This window comes from Wolffia australiana, chromosome 19 (assembly GCF_029677425.1).
Source record: "Wolffia australiana isolate 7733 chromosome 19, ASM2967742v1".
In the NCBI taxonomy this organism is placed as follows: Eukaryota; Viridiplantae; Streptophyta; class Magnoliopsida; order Alismatales; family Araceae; genus Wolffia; species Wolffia australiana.
In genome coordinates, this window is record NC_135853.1 from 9,917,326 (window position 1) to 9,934,262 (window position 16,937).

A 16,937-nucleotide genomic window follows, 5' to 3' on the forward strand; every position below is an offset into this window, starting at 1 on the left:
CCTTATCTCCTCTCCTAACTAATGAAGGCAAATTAAGTACATAATTTTTTGTGTCCTTGTAATTTTACTTTGCCTAAATAAAATAAATTTGATAAAAGATAAAACTCGCTTAAATGTATAGTTAGAGCAAGGTTGTCTTCATAGGGACCAGCCTTTAGCGGTGTATTTAATAGTTGAGAAGTTAAGGAGTAATGATAATAATAGTAATAATAAACATTGTGAATATAGTAAATTATAAGTAGTTAGTAAGTGAGAAAATATTAAGTGGATGAGAGGACTAGATATGAGGGAGGGAATACCATATATAATTTATAATAGTTATAGATATTAAAGATAGTAAGAAAGTAGGATAGTCATATTGATTAATAGTGTTAAAGTTAAGGATGATATTAGTATTAGTGGAAGATCTAGAGAATATTAATAAGGTATATAGAATAGTAAATATTATGAATAGGTGCTAGGAGTTTATTTATTTAATTAATAGTAAGTTATATCTGAACTAGGTATAATAATAATTAATAGTAAGACTTAATTGGATAGTGATGAGTAACTTTATCCTTAGTAAGATGAAAAGGGTTAATTAATAGATATAGCTATTGTAATAAGAGGTAATATAAAGAATGAAGGATGGGAGTAGAATTTTGATAGATAGGGAGAGATTATTTAATTAGGTATAGATTAGTGAGCTAGAGAAATATTTATATATGTTTATAGGTGAAGATTAAGAGAAATAGGTGTAAAATACACATTATCTAATTTATAAGAAATTATTTAACTAGATATGAAGAGAAATGACTAGAAAGGAGTTAGTTTTAGCTAGACTAATTAATAGTGGATATTTATAATATTATATATTTTTTAAATAGTTAATAATAGAAGCGTATGACTTAGATAGATGTAATACTTCATATATAATTTATATGTTTTTATATAGTTTTAACTATTTATATTTTTTTATAGGTTGAAATCGGTAAGAAAATCCTTCGATGAAGGGTAGATGTTTGATAAAATGCCTCAAAGAGGCCACGGTAACAAATCTCGACCAAACTCAATCAATCGCTAAGTTCAATAAAAATGACGCATCCAGAGTAGATAAACACATAGAAATCAACCTATGGAAATCAAAAGCTAACCTGAATTGTCCTGATTCAATTAGGTGGAGATTGGGGGTATCAATCGCCCCCCTAGTTTTGGTGTGCGTCTCCTCTCGCCTTCCACTGTGATGGCGTGAATCCATGCATTTCTAACCCTCCCAAGGCGCCATCATGGGTGTCCCAAGTATCAAGAGAGGTGTCACTCCTCTCCCATGCTCGTTTTGCCGTCGGATGGGTCTCTCGCTGCCCCAAGAAAATTTGATTAGAAGATGGTGTTAATTAGGGCTATGGAGCCCCTTTAAAGGCTTGGGAAGAACCTCCGATGGCCATCGATGCACTAGGAAGGCCTTGGGGGTCTTCCCAGGCCGTCAGATGGCCTTGATGGTCCCCCCCACCAGCCGAAAAACACTATCTGGCGAGAGCATCGACGGCTAGGGGCGGAGATGGACAGATCTGCCCCTAGTAGGGAACGACATTCGTCATTTGTCATGTCACAAGTCACTGTGACGGAAACATGACGGATGACGTGATGGTGACAGTGATGGAATTCAGAGGTAGTGACGGTGACGGTGACGCGTGACGAGTTTTACGTGACGGTGACGTCACGGTGATGGGGTGCCATGGACGTGTGACTATAGTTCAGGGACGAGGACAGGATGCTTTTTTCATTCCGGGATGAAAAAATCATCCTGTCCGTGGATATGGATGAATTTCGGGACAAAAATTCATCTCGGGGACCACCACACAGAACGGTTTTCGTCCCATGGGATGAAAAAACAGTCCGTCCGGAGGTCTCAGACGATGGACGAACGGATGAGGGCAAAAAGCCTCCGGATTCCCATCCGACGGTTGAGATCTTGCCATGTGGCCTCGCTATAACAATTTGCATTAAGGTCCATGTATTTTTTCACGTGTGCAAACTGACGCCGCTCAGAATTAATTGTACATGTCTATTTGCATTCTCTCTCCTCCATATTTCCCTTTAAAAATTTAGAAAAAATATATTAATATATTAAAAATATAAATGGGTTTTTTTCGTCCGGGACAAATTTTGGGACGAAAATTCATCCCGGGAGGATTGGACGGGACGAAGAACCATCCCAGAATGATTGGACGGGACAGTTTTTTAATCATCGGATGAAAAACTGTCCCGCCCTTCATTCCAGGACTAACTCTGGATGTCGAACGGAACGAAATTCATCCCGTCCCCTCCATCGTCCACGTCCGGGACGATCCGGATCTATACATGTGACGTGATGAAATGTCCATCACGGATGACGACTTAAATAATGAATTTAGTGACTGAAAATTATGAATTTAATGAATTTAATAAATTAGTATATTGATTGAAAAATTAAGGAATTAGTGTCTTTTGTTTTTACTATATTGAGATAATCAAATTATTGACGTAAATTTGTGAATGTAATTAATTTAATAATTGATTTCTTGATGGAAAAATTAAATATTTAGGGAGGTTTTTCTTGATGTAAAATCCACTACACTCAGAGATTTTGCAGATGTTAAAGACAGAGCGTTAACTTCTACCGCACATAAATCTACTTTGGGATTTCATTATCTCACACATCTGTTTATTTTGTGATAATCAAGCAGGTATTCAAATACTCACTAACTCCACTTTTCATGAACACAATAATGAAGTTTCATCAAATCCTCACCTCGTCCCCGAAACGACCATCCAAAGAGAGATAAAAATTCTTCTTGAAGCAACTATTTCCTGAGTTAATTTTCAAAATGATGCTGAAAACATTACATTCAATCAATCAACAATCTGAAAGCCCTTTGTAGAGCAGGTTGAGCTCCAGGCTAGAATCAAAAAATAAAAAAAACAGTGATTTGCACAACTCACCGAGAGAGCAAGGAAGAAGATTAATGTGAAGGAGAATTTCTGGAGTTCTCCTTCATGAATTGCCAGACGAATAGGAGAGAAATAGAAGCGTTCACCCTGGCTCCTTCACGAATTGCCAGAGAAATAGGAGCCTTGAAAAAGGGCTTTCAACTTCGACCTAACGGGGAATCCTTATTCCTCAGAGAACTTAGAAGTTCTAATGTAAAAAACATTGTAAAATAGTTATACTATTTCTGTCACTGGTGACGGTGACAGCATCACGGTGATGGTAACGTGACGGAATGATGAAATAGGGATGCGTGACAGGTACGTGATGGATTTTTCCAAACTCCTCAGATGTGTGACGAGACGGTGACATGACGAACTGTTCGTCATGTCACCGTTCGTCACCGATCGTCATCCGTCCGGTCATGTCTGGGGCGTCACGTCCGAGACATGCCGTTCCCTAGCCCCTGGTCGTCCAATCTCTATTATGATTTGTCCAACGGCTGTGATTCAATCCCAGCCGTGGATCCCTTCATATAATGTACCCTATCTGTCAATGTTGTGTCAATTGCCTCGTTAGTGCTTTTCTCCTTCGTGATTGGTTTATCGAAGGGCCCTGCCATCCTTGTCATTGGCTGCAGCCAATCAGAAAGCTGGAAATGGAAATGAAATAAAAAATTAATAAAAATAGGAAGATCTCGATGTCCGATCTTCCTTAAGACGATCTGACGGTTGAGATTCTATCAACATACATAAATCGACCTGTTATGATACGGGCTCTTGGCTGGGATGGCTCGAAGCCCGGTCATAATTTCTTTCTAAAGTACATTCATATCACGACCCGTTGGGCCACGATCTATCTTTAAACTTCTTGGGCCTACTTGTGTCTTTCTGAAAGATAGAAAACAGTCATTAATCCCAAATCGGAGTATTCTAAAATTTGGAACACTATGTAAAAAACTCCATCCGATGATATGGTGTGAAATAAATAAACCTTCCCTCTTATGTGCGTGCACGGGCCTTTATGGGCCTTACGTGGACCTAGACACCAAAGAGTCTTGAAAGCACCTACACAAGGCTATCGTCTAACCATTCCATCCATCATATCAGTCGAGTCGATCCGATTCGTTCTTATCTATAGATAACGCAAGAGAGAACTTATGACCTCGCGGATGGAGAGGGATTCGAACCCCCGGTATTCCTATCAATACTTCGGTTTTCAAGACTGACTCTTTCAACCACTCAGACATCCATCCCTTCGTGCTTCGCCCGTCCTATCTATCTGCGCGCCGGTAGGTAGGGGCAACTCTATGTGATTCGCTACGCTTGCTTACGCCCCACCCCGCTTATGTTAAAACATAACCTGCACTTGGGTAGTACGAATCGCAACACTTTGCTTGTTTCTATATGATAATATGCACCGTTCCTCGGCGTTCCCTGCAATAACAAGAGAGTGAAGAACGAACGATCCTCCAAGATGGAATCCGACTAAAGCGAGTGGGTGAAAGGTTCTGATTTCTCAGAATGAAATAAACGCTAATTCTCTTTCTCTCAAAGAAAAAAGATATATCTAAGGTTCTGTTAAGAAATCAATAGTTTAGTTCAGATTTTTCAAGTAAAAAAAGGGGGGGACTCTTTATTTCACAACCTGATCGAAGCATATCCAATGGTCATTGGTTCTGCAAGACTGCTTGGGCTTGTGCTAGGCGCACCACTTTCCTATGACGAGTGGGCTTGAGCGCTCTTCGTTGGCCCGCCTATAGCTGGCTTGAATGTTGCGCAAGGCCCAACCAAGCTGCTTACTTAGAACAAAATTTTCTATTATTTTATTCTGTATCTTTCTTTCTTTTATTTATTTCTTCAACTTTGACTTCATCCCTACAAAAACATAGATTGACATACTAGAGGGAGCCTTAATCTCATTAAATTTAATAATGTTTTTTTAACACATTTTTACTAAGAAATCCCTGGACTTGTAAAATATTTAAAAAATACATTAAAATAGATTGTCTTATCACTTTCTCCATTTACTACATGAGATGAAAATCTTTGTAATTTGATGATAGTACACATAAACTAATCCCAAAATTATTTTAAAATGTGTAGGATTGCATGCCATAGTTTGGGTTTATCACCCACCTGATACAATCAAAACATTATAAAAATGATGGCGGAGTGGTACGTTTCCTCAAGATGGAGGAAGAGATTCAATATTTCAGTAATAAGGTGGATACATGTCGAGGCTTGAAACATATACAACTCAAACCATATGGTTGGAGGAAACGAGAAATCACAGATTCAATCTGCACACATGATTTGATCGTCCTTTTGTAAGTGTCACTATGATTATGTTATTTCTCTTCTACTACACGAATTGATTGAGTTTCCTATCTGATGGAAATATATGTGCTCGATGGTCGATCCCGTAGCCATTAGTGCAGAGACACTAAGGATAAATAGTTGGTGCTCTTTAGCAGAAAGATTTCACTGAGTTGATCCGTGCAAATCCTTGAATGGTATTACATCAAACTATCAATCAGATTGATTCACATCATGATTGTGTAAGTGATCCTTAGACCTAAGACACGAAAGACGTATTGTCTAAGTCTTTATTCAGGTGCATCAAGAAGTTCACGAAGACAATTGAGCGGTCAAGATGGGATCATCCACCCTCGGCATAAGAGGAGACAACTCAAGGAAAATGATGAGATCAAGTCCTTGGCCAAGGCTGTGAAATACTGAAGAACAGTTCTCAGATGATTTCTGAATGCATGAATATTAACTCTGATGATTGAGTAGGGTTTGACTCTTGAACAAACCCTAAGTCATCCTAGGAATGTTAGTGGATGAGGGATTATATGTACACGGTAACTGATGACGTACATGTTCCATTAGCGAGTTGATACACACTCCTTTGTATCTTCTAGAGCACGAGGTGTAGCTTGGCACCCAACGTGTTGGAGACTCAACCTATAAATTGGTTTAAATCGAGCCGACATTAATTAATCTATATGATGATATAGTTAATTAATTTAGAAGGCCAATAAAGGTTATTGGGCCACCAGAGTTGTTAACTAGACTAATAAATGGGCCTAGAGGATCACACGCAAATCGTCTTTTGGACGTCAGAAGATGTACTTAAGTTTTGGGGGTTTTGATGAAAAATACCCACTTAGTATAAATAAGGGAACGCCCTAAATGAAATTCACCTAAGACAGAACTGTTTAGAGGCCTTGACATGGATGAAGAAATTAAAATAATTTGCCACGAAAGACATGTAATGGAATCGAACGACATCGATAAAATCATTGAAACGAAGAAAATGTGCACGGATTGCATCTGAGATTTCTTTGGTCGTAGAGTGAGACGAGTCGAACTGCTCAAGTGTGCAGTCTCTAGAAATATCCACGTGGTCCTCATCACATTGACTCTCCTCATTCTCATTGAGGAGCCCTGTTCAATCTCCGTCGTCGTCGTTATGCCAACCCGATCGCTTCGGGAGTGGAGAGGGGGCGTGGGGAGAAGGGAGAAGAAGGGAAAGGCCCCTGAACAATTTTTTCCTGGGTGAATTTCATTTAGGGCGTTCCCTTAAAAATAACCTGAAGTTGTTCTAGAGAGAGAGAGCAGACAAAAATAACGAGAAGTTAATTTTTCATGTTAATTTTGAATAGATCTATGAATCTAAGATAGTAACTGAGATGATAAAAATCAGAGAAAGATTTTTATGTTTTTCAAGGTTTATCTTGAATACAAAGAAGTGCTCTCAATACTAAAAGTCTTCTAAGGGCATGCATTTTTGCCAATGCCATGGCGTTTTGAAGACAATCAAGAAGGAAATCAAGAGAGCAAGAGGAAACTTACAACTTGAATCCAAGATGCAAGAAATTTGTTGACTTAAGCAGTTGTTGATACGTCCTTCCTAGCCAACTATTCTTGGTGTAGCATCCTTGGTAATCTTCTTTCTTTTCCCCATTTTTTTATCAATTCAACCTCATGCATGGATAGAGGGTTCAAAGGTGCGACTGCCCAATCTAACGGTTACATATCCAGACATCGCCATTTTCAAATGGCGTAATCTCCATCGTTGAATGAGATTTATTACTCTACCAATTGCCAGCTGGATCAGGATATCCATCTTGATTGTTCATGCATCTTTCATTATTTTCTTCAACAGTCAATGGCATGGCGCCATGAGCCCTACAAATGGTATGAGGAAGAACCATGATTGATTGATTAATCATGGTGTATTGTGTATCGAGAGGCATCTCATGAGAGCTCTGTATTTCTGAAATGCTCCATCTAGACAGGGTGATGAAAAGTAAAGTTGTTAGGGATAAGAGATATTTTATGATACATAATTTTGTGCTAATAATGTTTTTACAGTTAAAAGTTCCACATACATTTATGTCATTCCTATAAAAAAGGACCATATTTTCAGATCATCAATGATTTTTTATCTTCTATTTTATCTAATAAGCATGTTGTGATTTATAATCAATTTTTTTTAGTGTTTATTTGGGTTTTTAGGAAATTAGAAGCAATTATCACCAAAACCACAAATCATAAAGTACCTTTTTATATGGCTTGAAGAAATGGTAGGCGCTCAGTAGTACCTTGGCATGTCTTTCTAGCTAGATATCATTCCTTTTACATTTATCCTTCATAAATGTAACTCTCAGTTACCATTTTATGTATTGAATAAAATGATAACTATATGTATGCAAATTTCAGGGAGAGGAAATTAGGTTCAAAATGGAATTTTCTTGGATAAAAAGCTAAAATAGTGTGACCTCCCTAACCTCCTTATGTAAGTGAGAAATAATGTCCTAAAGCATCATTGAGAAAGTATACGTAAAGCTGAAGTCCTTGAGGGAAATGATTTGGTTTCAAGGTTACTTCTAGTACTTGTTGTTATGAATCTGATAAGGTTTACTTTGCGAAAATTTCTAGTCGAACCGATGAGCTTGAGAACTTTTTAGGGTCTTTATGATAATATTGGGAGTTACTTGAGTCTCAGTTTCACCAATCACTCTAACTCTACTAGTTGAATTTGGTGCATACCTGCCAGATTTAACAAATTTTAACGATTTTTTTTATTTTCTCTTCACATGTCTTTGCATATACTATTCTTTAGTGAAATTACAATCAAATGAGTGGGATTTTAATATGTTTTTTAGGCACCAATCATTCTATTCAAAAAATAACATTTAGTAGTCAGCGTGGTATTTGTTTTCTTGCTATTCTTTCCGGAACTCTGAAGGCAGTCTAAAGTATATATATATATTTCCGAAGATCTGATTTAAATCACTAAAGTTAAAGGAAATTTGAGATTCTTACAATGTTTTGGCATTACAGTCTACTCCCACCTAACATCCAGTTTTTTTTTAAGTGAGTCTTCTATTTGGTAAAATGTGTCAATTTGAAGTAAAATTTTCAGCATTTTTTGGTTAATAGCTAGGATCAAACCTTGTTGCCTTCATTAAAAAGTCCATAAACCTTTTTTTTCTCACCTTCTTCATAGAAGCAGTCAGATTGATCTTGAAGGTTGAATTTCATAGTAGAGAATGCACTAATCAATATTTGGCCATGAGATACCGTTTAAAGTTTTGCAAAAGAAAAGCTTAACCAAATTACTGTAGTACAGGAAACTTAATGTCATATTCATTTTCAACATAATTTCCTCTCCCTGAAATTTGCATGTAATAGTTAAAAAATGTTGTCTCATTGCCATGAATCTACCAAAGAGTAGGATCCTTTTGTGACAGCGATAACTTCATTGAGTCTTTCTCAGTGTTTCTATGCTTCTTTTATGTTGAAGTAGCTGGACAATGCCTAAGCGATTCTCTATTGGATGCGGCGCAGGGGATCGAATGGAATGAACCAAGGCAGGCTAGGAAGCCACATCCAACAAAACTTTTTATTTCCCAAGATGGATTTATATAGATTATTTCAGGATACATCAAACCGTGTTTGAAGCACAAGTTGATTTTTTTTATTTAGACTTTAACATTAACCGAACTTTAGGTAAGGTTCAGGTCTTTGCTAAAAACTGGGACGAGATGGGGACCATCCAACTATAGTGCATGGACGCAGACATAGACATGGTTGTTCTGTTCTGTTCGTTTTAAACGAACGAAAAATTCACACAAAAGAACTGCACATTGCCTTGTTCTTTGTTCTGTTTTTTTTTTCTTTTTAAAAAATGAACAAAATTCGCACATTCGCGCATTCGCACAAATTTGCACATTCGCACAAAACTGGAACAAAATTTGCGCAAAGCGAACAAAAGAACCACACACGGGTCTATGCGATGTTCTGTTCGAAATTGTTTTTGTTTTGTTCGGAAAACCTAACAGAATGAACAATTCGCACAAAAAGAACAGAATGACCATGTCTAGGTTGAAGTAGCTGGACAATGCCTAATCGATTCTCTATTGGATGAGGCGCGGGGGATCGAGACGGGACGATAATTTCATCCGTGGATGAAATTATCGTCCCTTCCCTGAGTTTAGACGATTGAGATTTAGCGTCTGTCGAGATACGCATGTCCGTGGACGACTGAGATTGAGTTCAGACGATTGAGACATAGTGCGGGTCCCGTACGGGACTATTGTTTTGTCCATGGACGAAATAACCGTCTCGTCCGGGGCCTTGGACGGTGGACGGGACGGTTTCTACATCCTGCGAGAGTCATGTAACGGCATGCGAGCTCCAGCTGGAATTCCACACGTGCTATGCCAAGTGTCAAATTCTGAGTGGCCTAATGTACTACTTCGTCCCGGACGAGGGACTGGACGGGGACGTAAATATTAGAGATGGGACGGACTCAGGACGGGACGATTGGGACGAAGTTCTAAAAATTTTTAAGCATGAAACTATATATTCAACCCTACTTTTAAGCATGAAACTATCGTTTTATCAAATCAAGAGGGCATTTAATACTAAATAACATTCAGTCAATACATTGAGATTTAGCCTCTGGTCTGCTTCTCCTTCCCCCACAAAGCTCAGCGCGAGATCCGCTGCGGCGGCGACGATTCGTCGAGCTTCGATTCCGGGTTGGGGATTCAAGGTTCGGTTTTAGAATTCTCATTGTTTCATGATTTCGCCGCAGAGATTACATCTATCTTGCTGAATTTTTCCTTTTTTTTTGGTTGAACCCTGGAATTTTCGTTTCCATTCGATCGGGTTTCTACCGGCGGGTGCTGTTTGAAGCATAGATCTAGGGGAGACTTGCAATATTTTGAAACTGTTTGATCGTTTGAAGAATGATCTCATGCTGCAAATTTGGCAGGGATTTGGGTGACCGGCGATGGCCGATCCGTCGCCGCCGAAGGGTTACGCCGCTCCGGTCACCGCCAGCGATCCGACTTCGACGCCAGGGCCAAGATTTCCACCATCTCCTGGGGAGACATCTCTCTCTGGAAGCCCAATTCCTTCTTTCAGTACGCCACCACCGAATGGAAGCCCAATTGGGCCAAAATTTGGCACTCCTCCAGGCTCTGCAGGCAGCCAAATTCCACACTTCAACACTCCGCCTGGGCCGCCGGTCTTCTCCTCTCCTCTTCGACCTGCAGCGGTACCCTTTCGCGCTTCTCCGGCATCTCCTCAGCCAGTTCCCTTCTCCTCCAGCTCGTCTCTTCCCACTTCAACTCCCCCTAAATTTGCAAATGGGTCTGCCGAGAGATTGCTGCCAATCTCATCGCCATTGGATGACACCACCTTCGAGTCCCCTTATGTTCTCTTCTCCGCTCACAAGGTAATCCTTGCACACCCACATTGGCCTGTGATTTCCATGTGATTGAATGATTTTTTTGGGTGTTTTTCCTTTTGTTTTTTATCAGGTTCTTAAGAGCAAAAATCTAGGGAACAACCCGAGCCTTGGATTTGGGGCCCTGGTTTCCCCTGGAAGGGAAATTTCATCAAGTCCACAGATTGTAGAACGCGAGCCCCACCGATGTGGGAACTGCGGCGCTTATGCAAACTTATACTGCAAGATTTTACTTGGATCTGGGCAGTGGCAGTGCGCAATTTGCAAGAAATTGAACAGCAGTGATGGCGAGTACATCGCCCCGAGTATTGAAGCAGTCCGTCAGTGGCCAGAACTCTCCTCACCCACCATTGATTATGTCAGAACTGGGAACAGGCATCCAGGGTTTGTTCCTGTGGGTGATTCCAGGACTTCAGCGCCCGTTGTCCTGGTCATAGATGAATGCTTGGATGAAGCTCACCTGCAACATTTGCAGGGTTCGCTTCACGCCTTTGTCGACTCCCTTCCTGCTACCACAAGATTGGGTATCATCACATATGGGAGAACTGTCTCGGTGTATGATTTCTCTGAAGGTTCAGCTGCATCAGCAGATGTGCTTCCAGGGGACAGATCACCAACAAAAGAGCTCCTCAAAGCCTTGATTTATGGCACTGGACTCTATTTAGCTCCTGTTCATGCTTCGCGTGCAGTTGCCCATACAATCTTCTCCTCTCTCAGACCGTATGCTCTCAGATTGCCCGAGGCAGTGCGGGACCGATGCCTCGGTGCTGCAGTAGAGGTTGCCCTAGCCATCATCCGAGGCCCATCTGCCGAGAGGACCCATGGGATAGTCAAGAGGCTCGGTGGCAATTGCAGAATCCTGGCCTGTGTTGCAGGGCCCAACTCATATGGCCCTGGCTCGGTCCCTCATTCCTTTGATCATCCAAACTACCCTTACATGGAGAAGACGGCTATCAAGTACATGGAAAATCTCGGTCATGAAGCCCATCAGCATAACATCGTGGTCGATGTTCTATGCGCTGGGACGTGCCCAGTGCGAGTTCCGGTTCTTCAGCCCCTTGCGAAGAGCTCTGGTGGCATGTTGGTTCTTCATGATGACTTTGGGGAGGCGTATGGTGTGAATCTTCAGAGGGCAGCTTCTAGGGAAGCGGGTTCTCATGGGTTGCTTGAGATTCGCTGCTCTGATGATATTGTGCTTACCCAAGTGATTGGGCCTGGAGAAGATGAACCACCTGATGCTGATGAAACGTTCAAGAACGATTCATCGACTCGTGTGATAATGCTCAGTGTTGAAGAGAATCAGAGCTTTGCACTATCTATGGAGGCTAAAAGCGATATCCAGAGCAATCACGTCTTCTTCCAATTTGCCATTCGATATTCTACTATATTCCAGGCTGAGGTTTCTCGAGTAATAACGGTTGGACTGCCAACTGTGAACAGTGTATCGTCCTACCTTGAGAGCATTCAAGAGGATGTGGTTTCGGTGCTCATAGCCAAGAGGACATTGCTGCATGCCAAAAATGCGTCAGAGGCCGTCGACATGAGGTTAGTTATTGACGAGAGACTGAAGGAGATTGCCAAGAGATTTGGCTCCCAAATGCCAAAATCAAAATTGTATCAGTTCCCCAAGGAATTGAGTTTGCTGCCTGAAAACTTATTCCATCTCAGAAGAGGTCCACTTCTAGGGAATATTGTCGGCCATGAGGACGAGAGATCTGTAATGAGAAATATTTTCCTGAATGCTTCCTTTGATTTGTCACTCCGCATGATGGCGCCTCGTTGCCTGATGCACCACGATGGTGGTAACTTTGAGGATCTGCCTGCATATGATCTTGCCATGCAATCTGATGCTGCCATTGTGCTTGATCATGGCACTGATGTCTTCATTTGGTTGGTAAGTTTGATTGTTAATGATAAAAAGAACTAGTATATTATGGGAAACATACATTTTTGTGAATGATTTACCAAGGGTTTTTGATTGGCTTTGCCTTCCGGCTAATGGTGATTCCCGACCTCTTCCATTTTGTCATTTGACAAAATTTAGGGGGACATTTCACAAATTTCAAAAATCCAACCTAAATGAGACCGTGTCTGTCTCTTTGCTTGTTAATGTCAGTTGAGACCCTCCTTTTTGTTACTCTAAGTCCTTGGTTTTATTTCTTAGATTTTTTGTAGGGGGAAGAGGGGAAAGATCACAACCATCTTTCTCTGAGTATGGGATTGATAAGTTAAAGTATTTGTGATGTGATTCTCATCAAACAATTTATGCTTTGTGATTGGAATAGATGACGGTTTAGTGGAACACTTGCGACCCGAATGAAATCATAGCACATTTTCTTTCGACATGACCCCTTGCAGTTATTGTTTATCTAAATGATGGAAATGCCTTTCTCTTCCTCACGTTTTTAGAATTCTTTGAGCCACTTATCCTTCCATCTTCTCACTTATAAGAGAACTTTTGATTTTTGATGAAATCTGAAGGGTATTGAGCTGGCAGCTCAGGAGGGAAAGAGCGCAGCTGCCCTTGCTGCATGCAAGACCCTGGCTGAAGAGCTGACTGAGCAGCGAGTTCCAGCTCCACGAATCCTCTCATTTAAAGTCAGTACCATTCAATGTTCTTTCTTCTTTTTATCCCTTTCATGAAACTCATATATTGTCTATTAAGTGTTCAAATGAAAGATAATCTGAGCGGCTTCTCAATGAGATATTTCTATCTGAAATAGCCATATGAATCAGCTTTCCTGTTGCTTAGAACATTTTGCTTATTTTTTATGGTGTTCTGGTATGCTTAGTAGGTTTTCATGTCAACGATTGTTCATATAGACCATGATTGTCATCATCATCAAGTTTCCAAGAGCTTCATTGTCGTCATCACTGTCATCCATCAGTTGATCGCGCATTTTCAACAAAGTGTCATCGTCTTCCAGTTTCCAAGAGAAATCATCGTTATTCATTGGTTTAGAAGCAAAGATAAGGTATATAATCATGTCATTGTCAATGACATCATCATCATCACAGTCATCCATCAGTTGGTGACGAATTCTACTCATCTTCCCATTTCTAAGATATATCATTATCACCATTTTGCGTTGTCATTCATTGGTTTCTGAACAAACATAGAGCATTTATTCATGTCATTGCCATCACTATCTTTCTCTCATCCATCTGCTAAAGACGAATGGTCATTATCATCTTCATCATCCTTATCCAAGCTAAGATGGATCATTTAATGATGTCTTCTTCGTCACTGTCATCCAACTATTGAATTTGTTGTCATCGTCATAATTGTTAGTCGTCCAAGTTAAATGGACAAGCTCGACAATGAAGATATTTAGGAATGATGATGACGCAACTACTTCCTCATCGTCTACTAACTCTGTTTCATGGCAACACCTTTTTGGCACTATCAGTTTGTTTTTTTTCTTTTCTTCCCGGAGCTGATCCTCCTGCATTTTATGTTTTTTTATTTTTCACATTACCTGAAGTTATTGTCCTGTTGCTTTTCTTTTTTTTTCTCTTTTTCTTTTTAATTCATGTGGGATTGAATTCGTTAATTGTTCTAATCACTCCTGGTTTTGTTGGTTGTCATTTTCAGGAGGGAAGTTCCCAAGCTCGTTATCTCGTCTCTCGGATGATTCCAGCCCACAGGGATCCTCCTTATGAGCAGGTGCGATATACTCTCTCTCTATGTCTCCATCTAAATATGTATCTCTCTATATTTCTCAATCTGTGTCTCTCTCAATCTCTATCTCTATCTCTATCTTAGTCTCAATCTTTCTCAATCTTAGTCTCCCTTTTTATTGCAATCTCTCTCTCCTTCTGTCTCACATTCTCTCTCAATCTCGATCTCTATATGTCTCTCAATCTCCCTCTCTATCTATTCTCTCAATCTATCCTCTCTATCTCCATCTCCATCTCTATCTCTATATGTGTTTCTATCTCTTTCTCCATCTCTATCTCTATCTGTGTTTCTATCTCGTTCTCCATCTCTATCTTTATCTCTATCTCTATCTCTATCTCTATCTGTGTTTCTCTATCTCTACCTTTAATTTCTATTTCAATCTCTATCTCTCTATCTCCATATCTATCTTTAATTTCTATCTCAATCTCCATCTCTCTCTCTCCATATCTATCTTTAACTTCTATCTCTATCTCCATATCTATCTTTAATTTCTATCTCAATCTCTGTCTCTCTCTCTCCATATCTATCTTTAATTTCTATCTCTATCTCTATCTCCATATCTATCTTTAATTTCTATCTCTATCTCTCTCTCTCTCCATATCTATCTTTAATTTCTATCTCAATCTCTATCTCTCTCTCCATATCTATATTTAATTTCTATCTCTATCTCTATCTCCATATCTATCTTTAATTTCTATCTCAATCTCTGTCTCTCTCTCTCTCTCCATATCTATGTTTAATTTCTATCTCTATCTCTATCTCCATATCTATCTTTAATTTCTATCTCTATCTCTCTCTCTCTCTCCATATCTATCTTTAATTTCTATCTCAATCTCTGTCTCTCTCTCTCCATATCTATCTTTAATTTCTATCTCTATCTCTATCTCCATATCTATCTTTAATTTCTATCTCTATCTCTATCTCCATATCTATCTTTAATTTTGTATCTCTATCTCTGTCTCTCTCTCTCCATATCTATCTTTAATTTCTATCTCTCTCTCTCTCCATATCTATCTTTAATTTCTATCTCAATCTCTGTCTCTCTCTCTCCATATCTATCTTTAATTTCTATCTCTATCTCTATCTCCATATCTATCTTTAATTTCTATCTCTATCTCTATCTCCATATCTATCTTTAATTTCTATCTCTATCTCTGTCTCTCTCTCTCCATATCTATCTTTAATTTCTATCTCTATCTCTATCTCCATATCTATCTTTAATTTCTATCTCTATCTCTATCTCCATATCTATCTTTAATTTCTATCTCAATCTCTGTCTCTCTCTCTCCATATCTATATTTAATTTCTATCTCTATCTCTATCTCCATATCTATCTTTAATTTCTATCTCTCTCTCTCTCTCCATATCTATATTTAATTTCTATCTCTATCTCTATCTCCATATCTATCTTTAATTTCTATCTCAATCTCTGTCTCTCTCTCTCTCCATATCTATATTTAATTTCTATCTCTATCTCTATCTCCATATCTATCTTTAATTTCTATCTCTATCTCTCTCTCTCTCTCCATATCTATCTTTAATTTCTATCTCAATCTCTGTCTCTCTCTCTCCATATCTATCTTTAATTTCTATCTCTATCTCTATCTCCATATCTATCTTTAATTTCTATCTCTATCTCTATCTCCATACCTATCTTTAATTTCTATCTCTATCTCTCTCTCTCTCTCCATATCTATCTTTAATTTCTATCTCTATCTCTCTCTCTCTCCATATCTATCTTTAATTTCTATCTCTATCTCTATCTCCATCTCCATCTCCATCTCCATCTCCATCTCCATCTCCATCTCCATCTCCATCTCCATCTCCATCTCCATCTCCATCTCCATCTCCATCTCCATCTCCATCTCCATCTCCATCTCCATCTCCATCTCCATCTCCATCTCCATCTCCATCTCCATCTCCATCTCTATCTCCTCTATCTTTCTCTCTATATCTATCTATATCTCAATCACTACTTCGATCTCCATCATCATCCCCCAAATCCATCCTTATCCAGATTTCTATCTCTATCTCTCTCTATCATTTTCGCCATCTTTCAATTGCGTTCCTTGACACGTGGGTGGGGTGTGCAGGAGGCAAGGTTTCCGCAGTTGACGACTCTGACAGCTGAGCAGAGGACAAGGTTGAAGAGTAGCTTCCTCCATTTCGATGATCTCAGCTTCTGTGAGTGGATGCGAAGCCTCAAGCTAGTCCCCCCAGAGCCCAGATGATAATCTTCTAGAGATAGAAAGAGACATAACCCAGATGGGGTAAATAGCTCACACTCTATCTCTCTCTCTAGAAAAAGAGGTCTAATATGGATGAAAGCTGGGTTTCTCTCTCCTCCCCTTGTGGGTATAGCTTTGTTTGTTCCCCTCTAGGTAGATTCTCTCCCCTCTTCCCTTCAATTCAAGCTCAACCATTTTAAACCCAGTCATCCCCACTTAATAAAAATTGAGTTTCCTATAATATGTTTTCCTCTGCTAGTTCATCCAATTCAATCCCTTTTATATTTTCCAGTTTTGATGCTTTACATGT

At 39.5% G+C, this 16,937-nt stretch overlaps 1 protein-coding gene, 1 long non-coding RNA gene and 1 other non-coding gene across 3 annotated transcripts; 1 reads left to right on the forward strand and 2 right to left on the reverse strand.

Moving 5' to 3' along the window:
- Positions 1–1,064: 1,064 nt before the first annotated feature.
- On the reverse strand, positions 1,065–3,126 carry LOC144715846 (uncharacterized). Its single transcript, XR_013584749.1, has 3 exons — positions 2,962–3,126; positions 2,771–2,852; positions 1,065–1,337 (listed from the first exon to the last, which is right to left on the reverse strand). It is a non-coding gene; the product is annotated as an uncharacterized LOC144715846 (long non-coding RNA).
- Positions 3,127–4,115: 989 nt separating this feature from the next.
- Positions 4,116–4,202, reverse strand: TRNAS-UGA (transfer RNA serine (anticodon UGA)). Its single transcript has one exon. It is a non-coding gene; the product is annotated as a tRNA-Ser (tRNA).
- Positions 4,203–9,890: 5,688 nt separating this feature from the next.
- Positions 9,891–16,868, forward strand: LOC144715496 (Sec23/Sec24 protein transport family protein). The gene is made up of 6 exons (XM_078590428.1): positions 9,891–10,018; positions 10,241–10,705; positions 10,791–12,611; positions 13,199–13,315; positions 14,313–14,384; positions 16,493–16,868. Exons 2-6 carry the CDS (start codon positions 10,259–10,261, stop codon positions 16,628–16,630), a joined length of 2,595 nt encoding a protein of 864 aa, XP_078446554.1. The 5' UTR covers positions 9,891–10,018; positions 10,241–10,258; the 3' UTR covers positions 16,631–16,868.
- Positions 16,869–16,937: the final 69 nt, after the last annotated feature.

Excerpts from the sequence above, each read along its gene's own strand:
- LOC144715496 (XM_078590428.1), top strand. The coding sequence starts at position 10,259 with ATGGCCGATCCGTCGCCGCCGAAGGGTTACGCCGCTCCGGTCACCGCC. Across the intron at positions 13,316-14,312 it reads CACGAATCCTCTCATTTAAA|GAGGGAAGTTCCCAAGCTCG; the intron begins GTCAGTACCATT and ends TGTCATTTTCAG. Across the intron at positions 14,385-16,492 it reads GGGATCCTCCTTATGAGCAG|GAGGCAAGGTTTCCGCAGTT; the intron begins GTGCGATATACT and ends TGGGGTGTGCAG.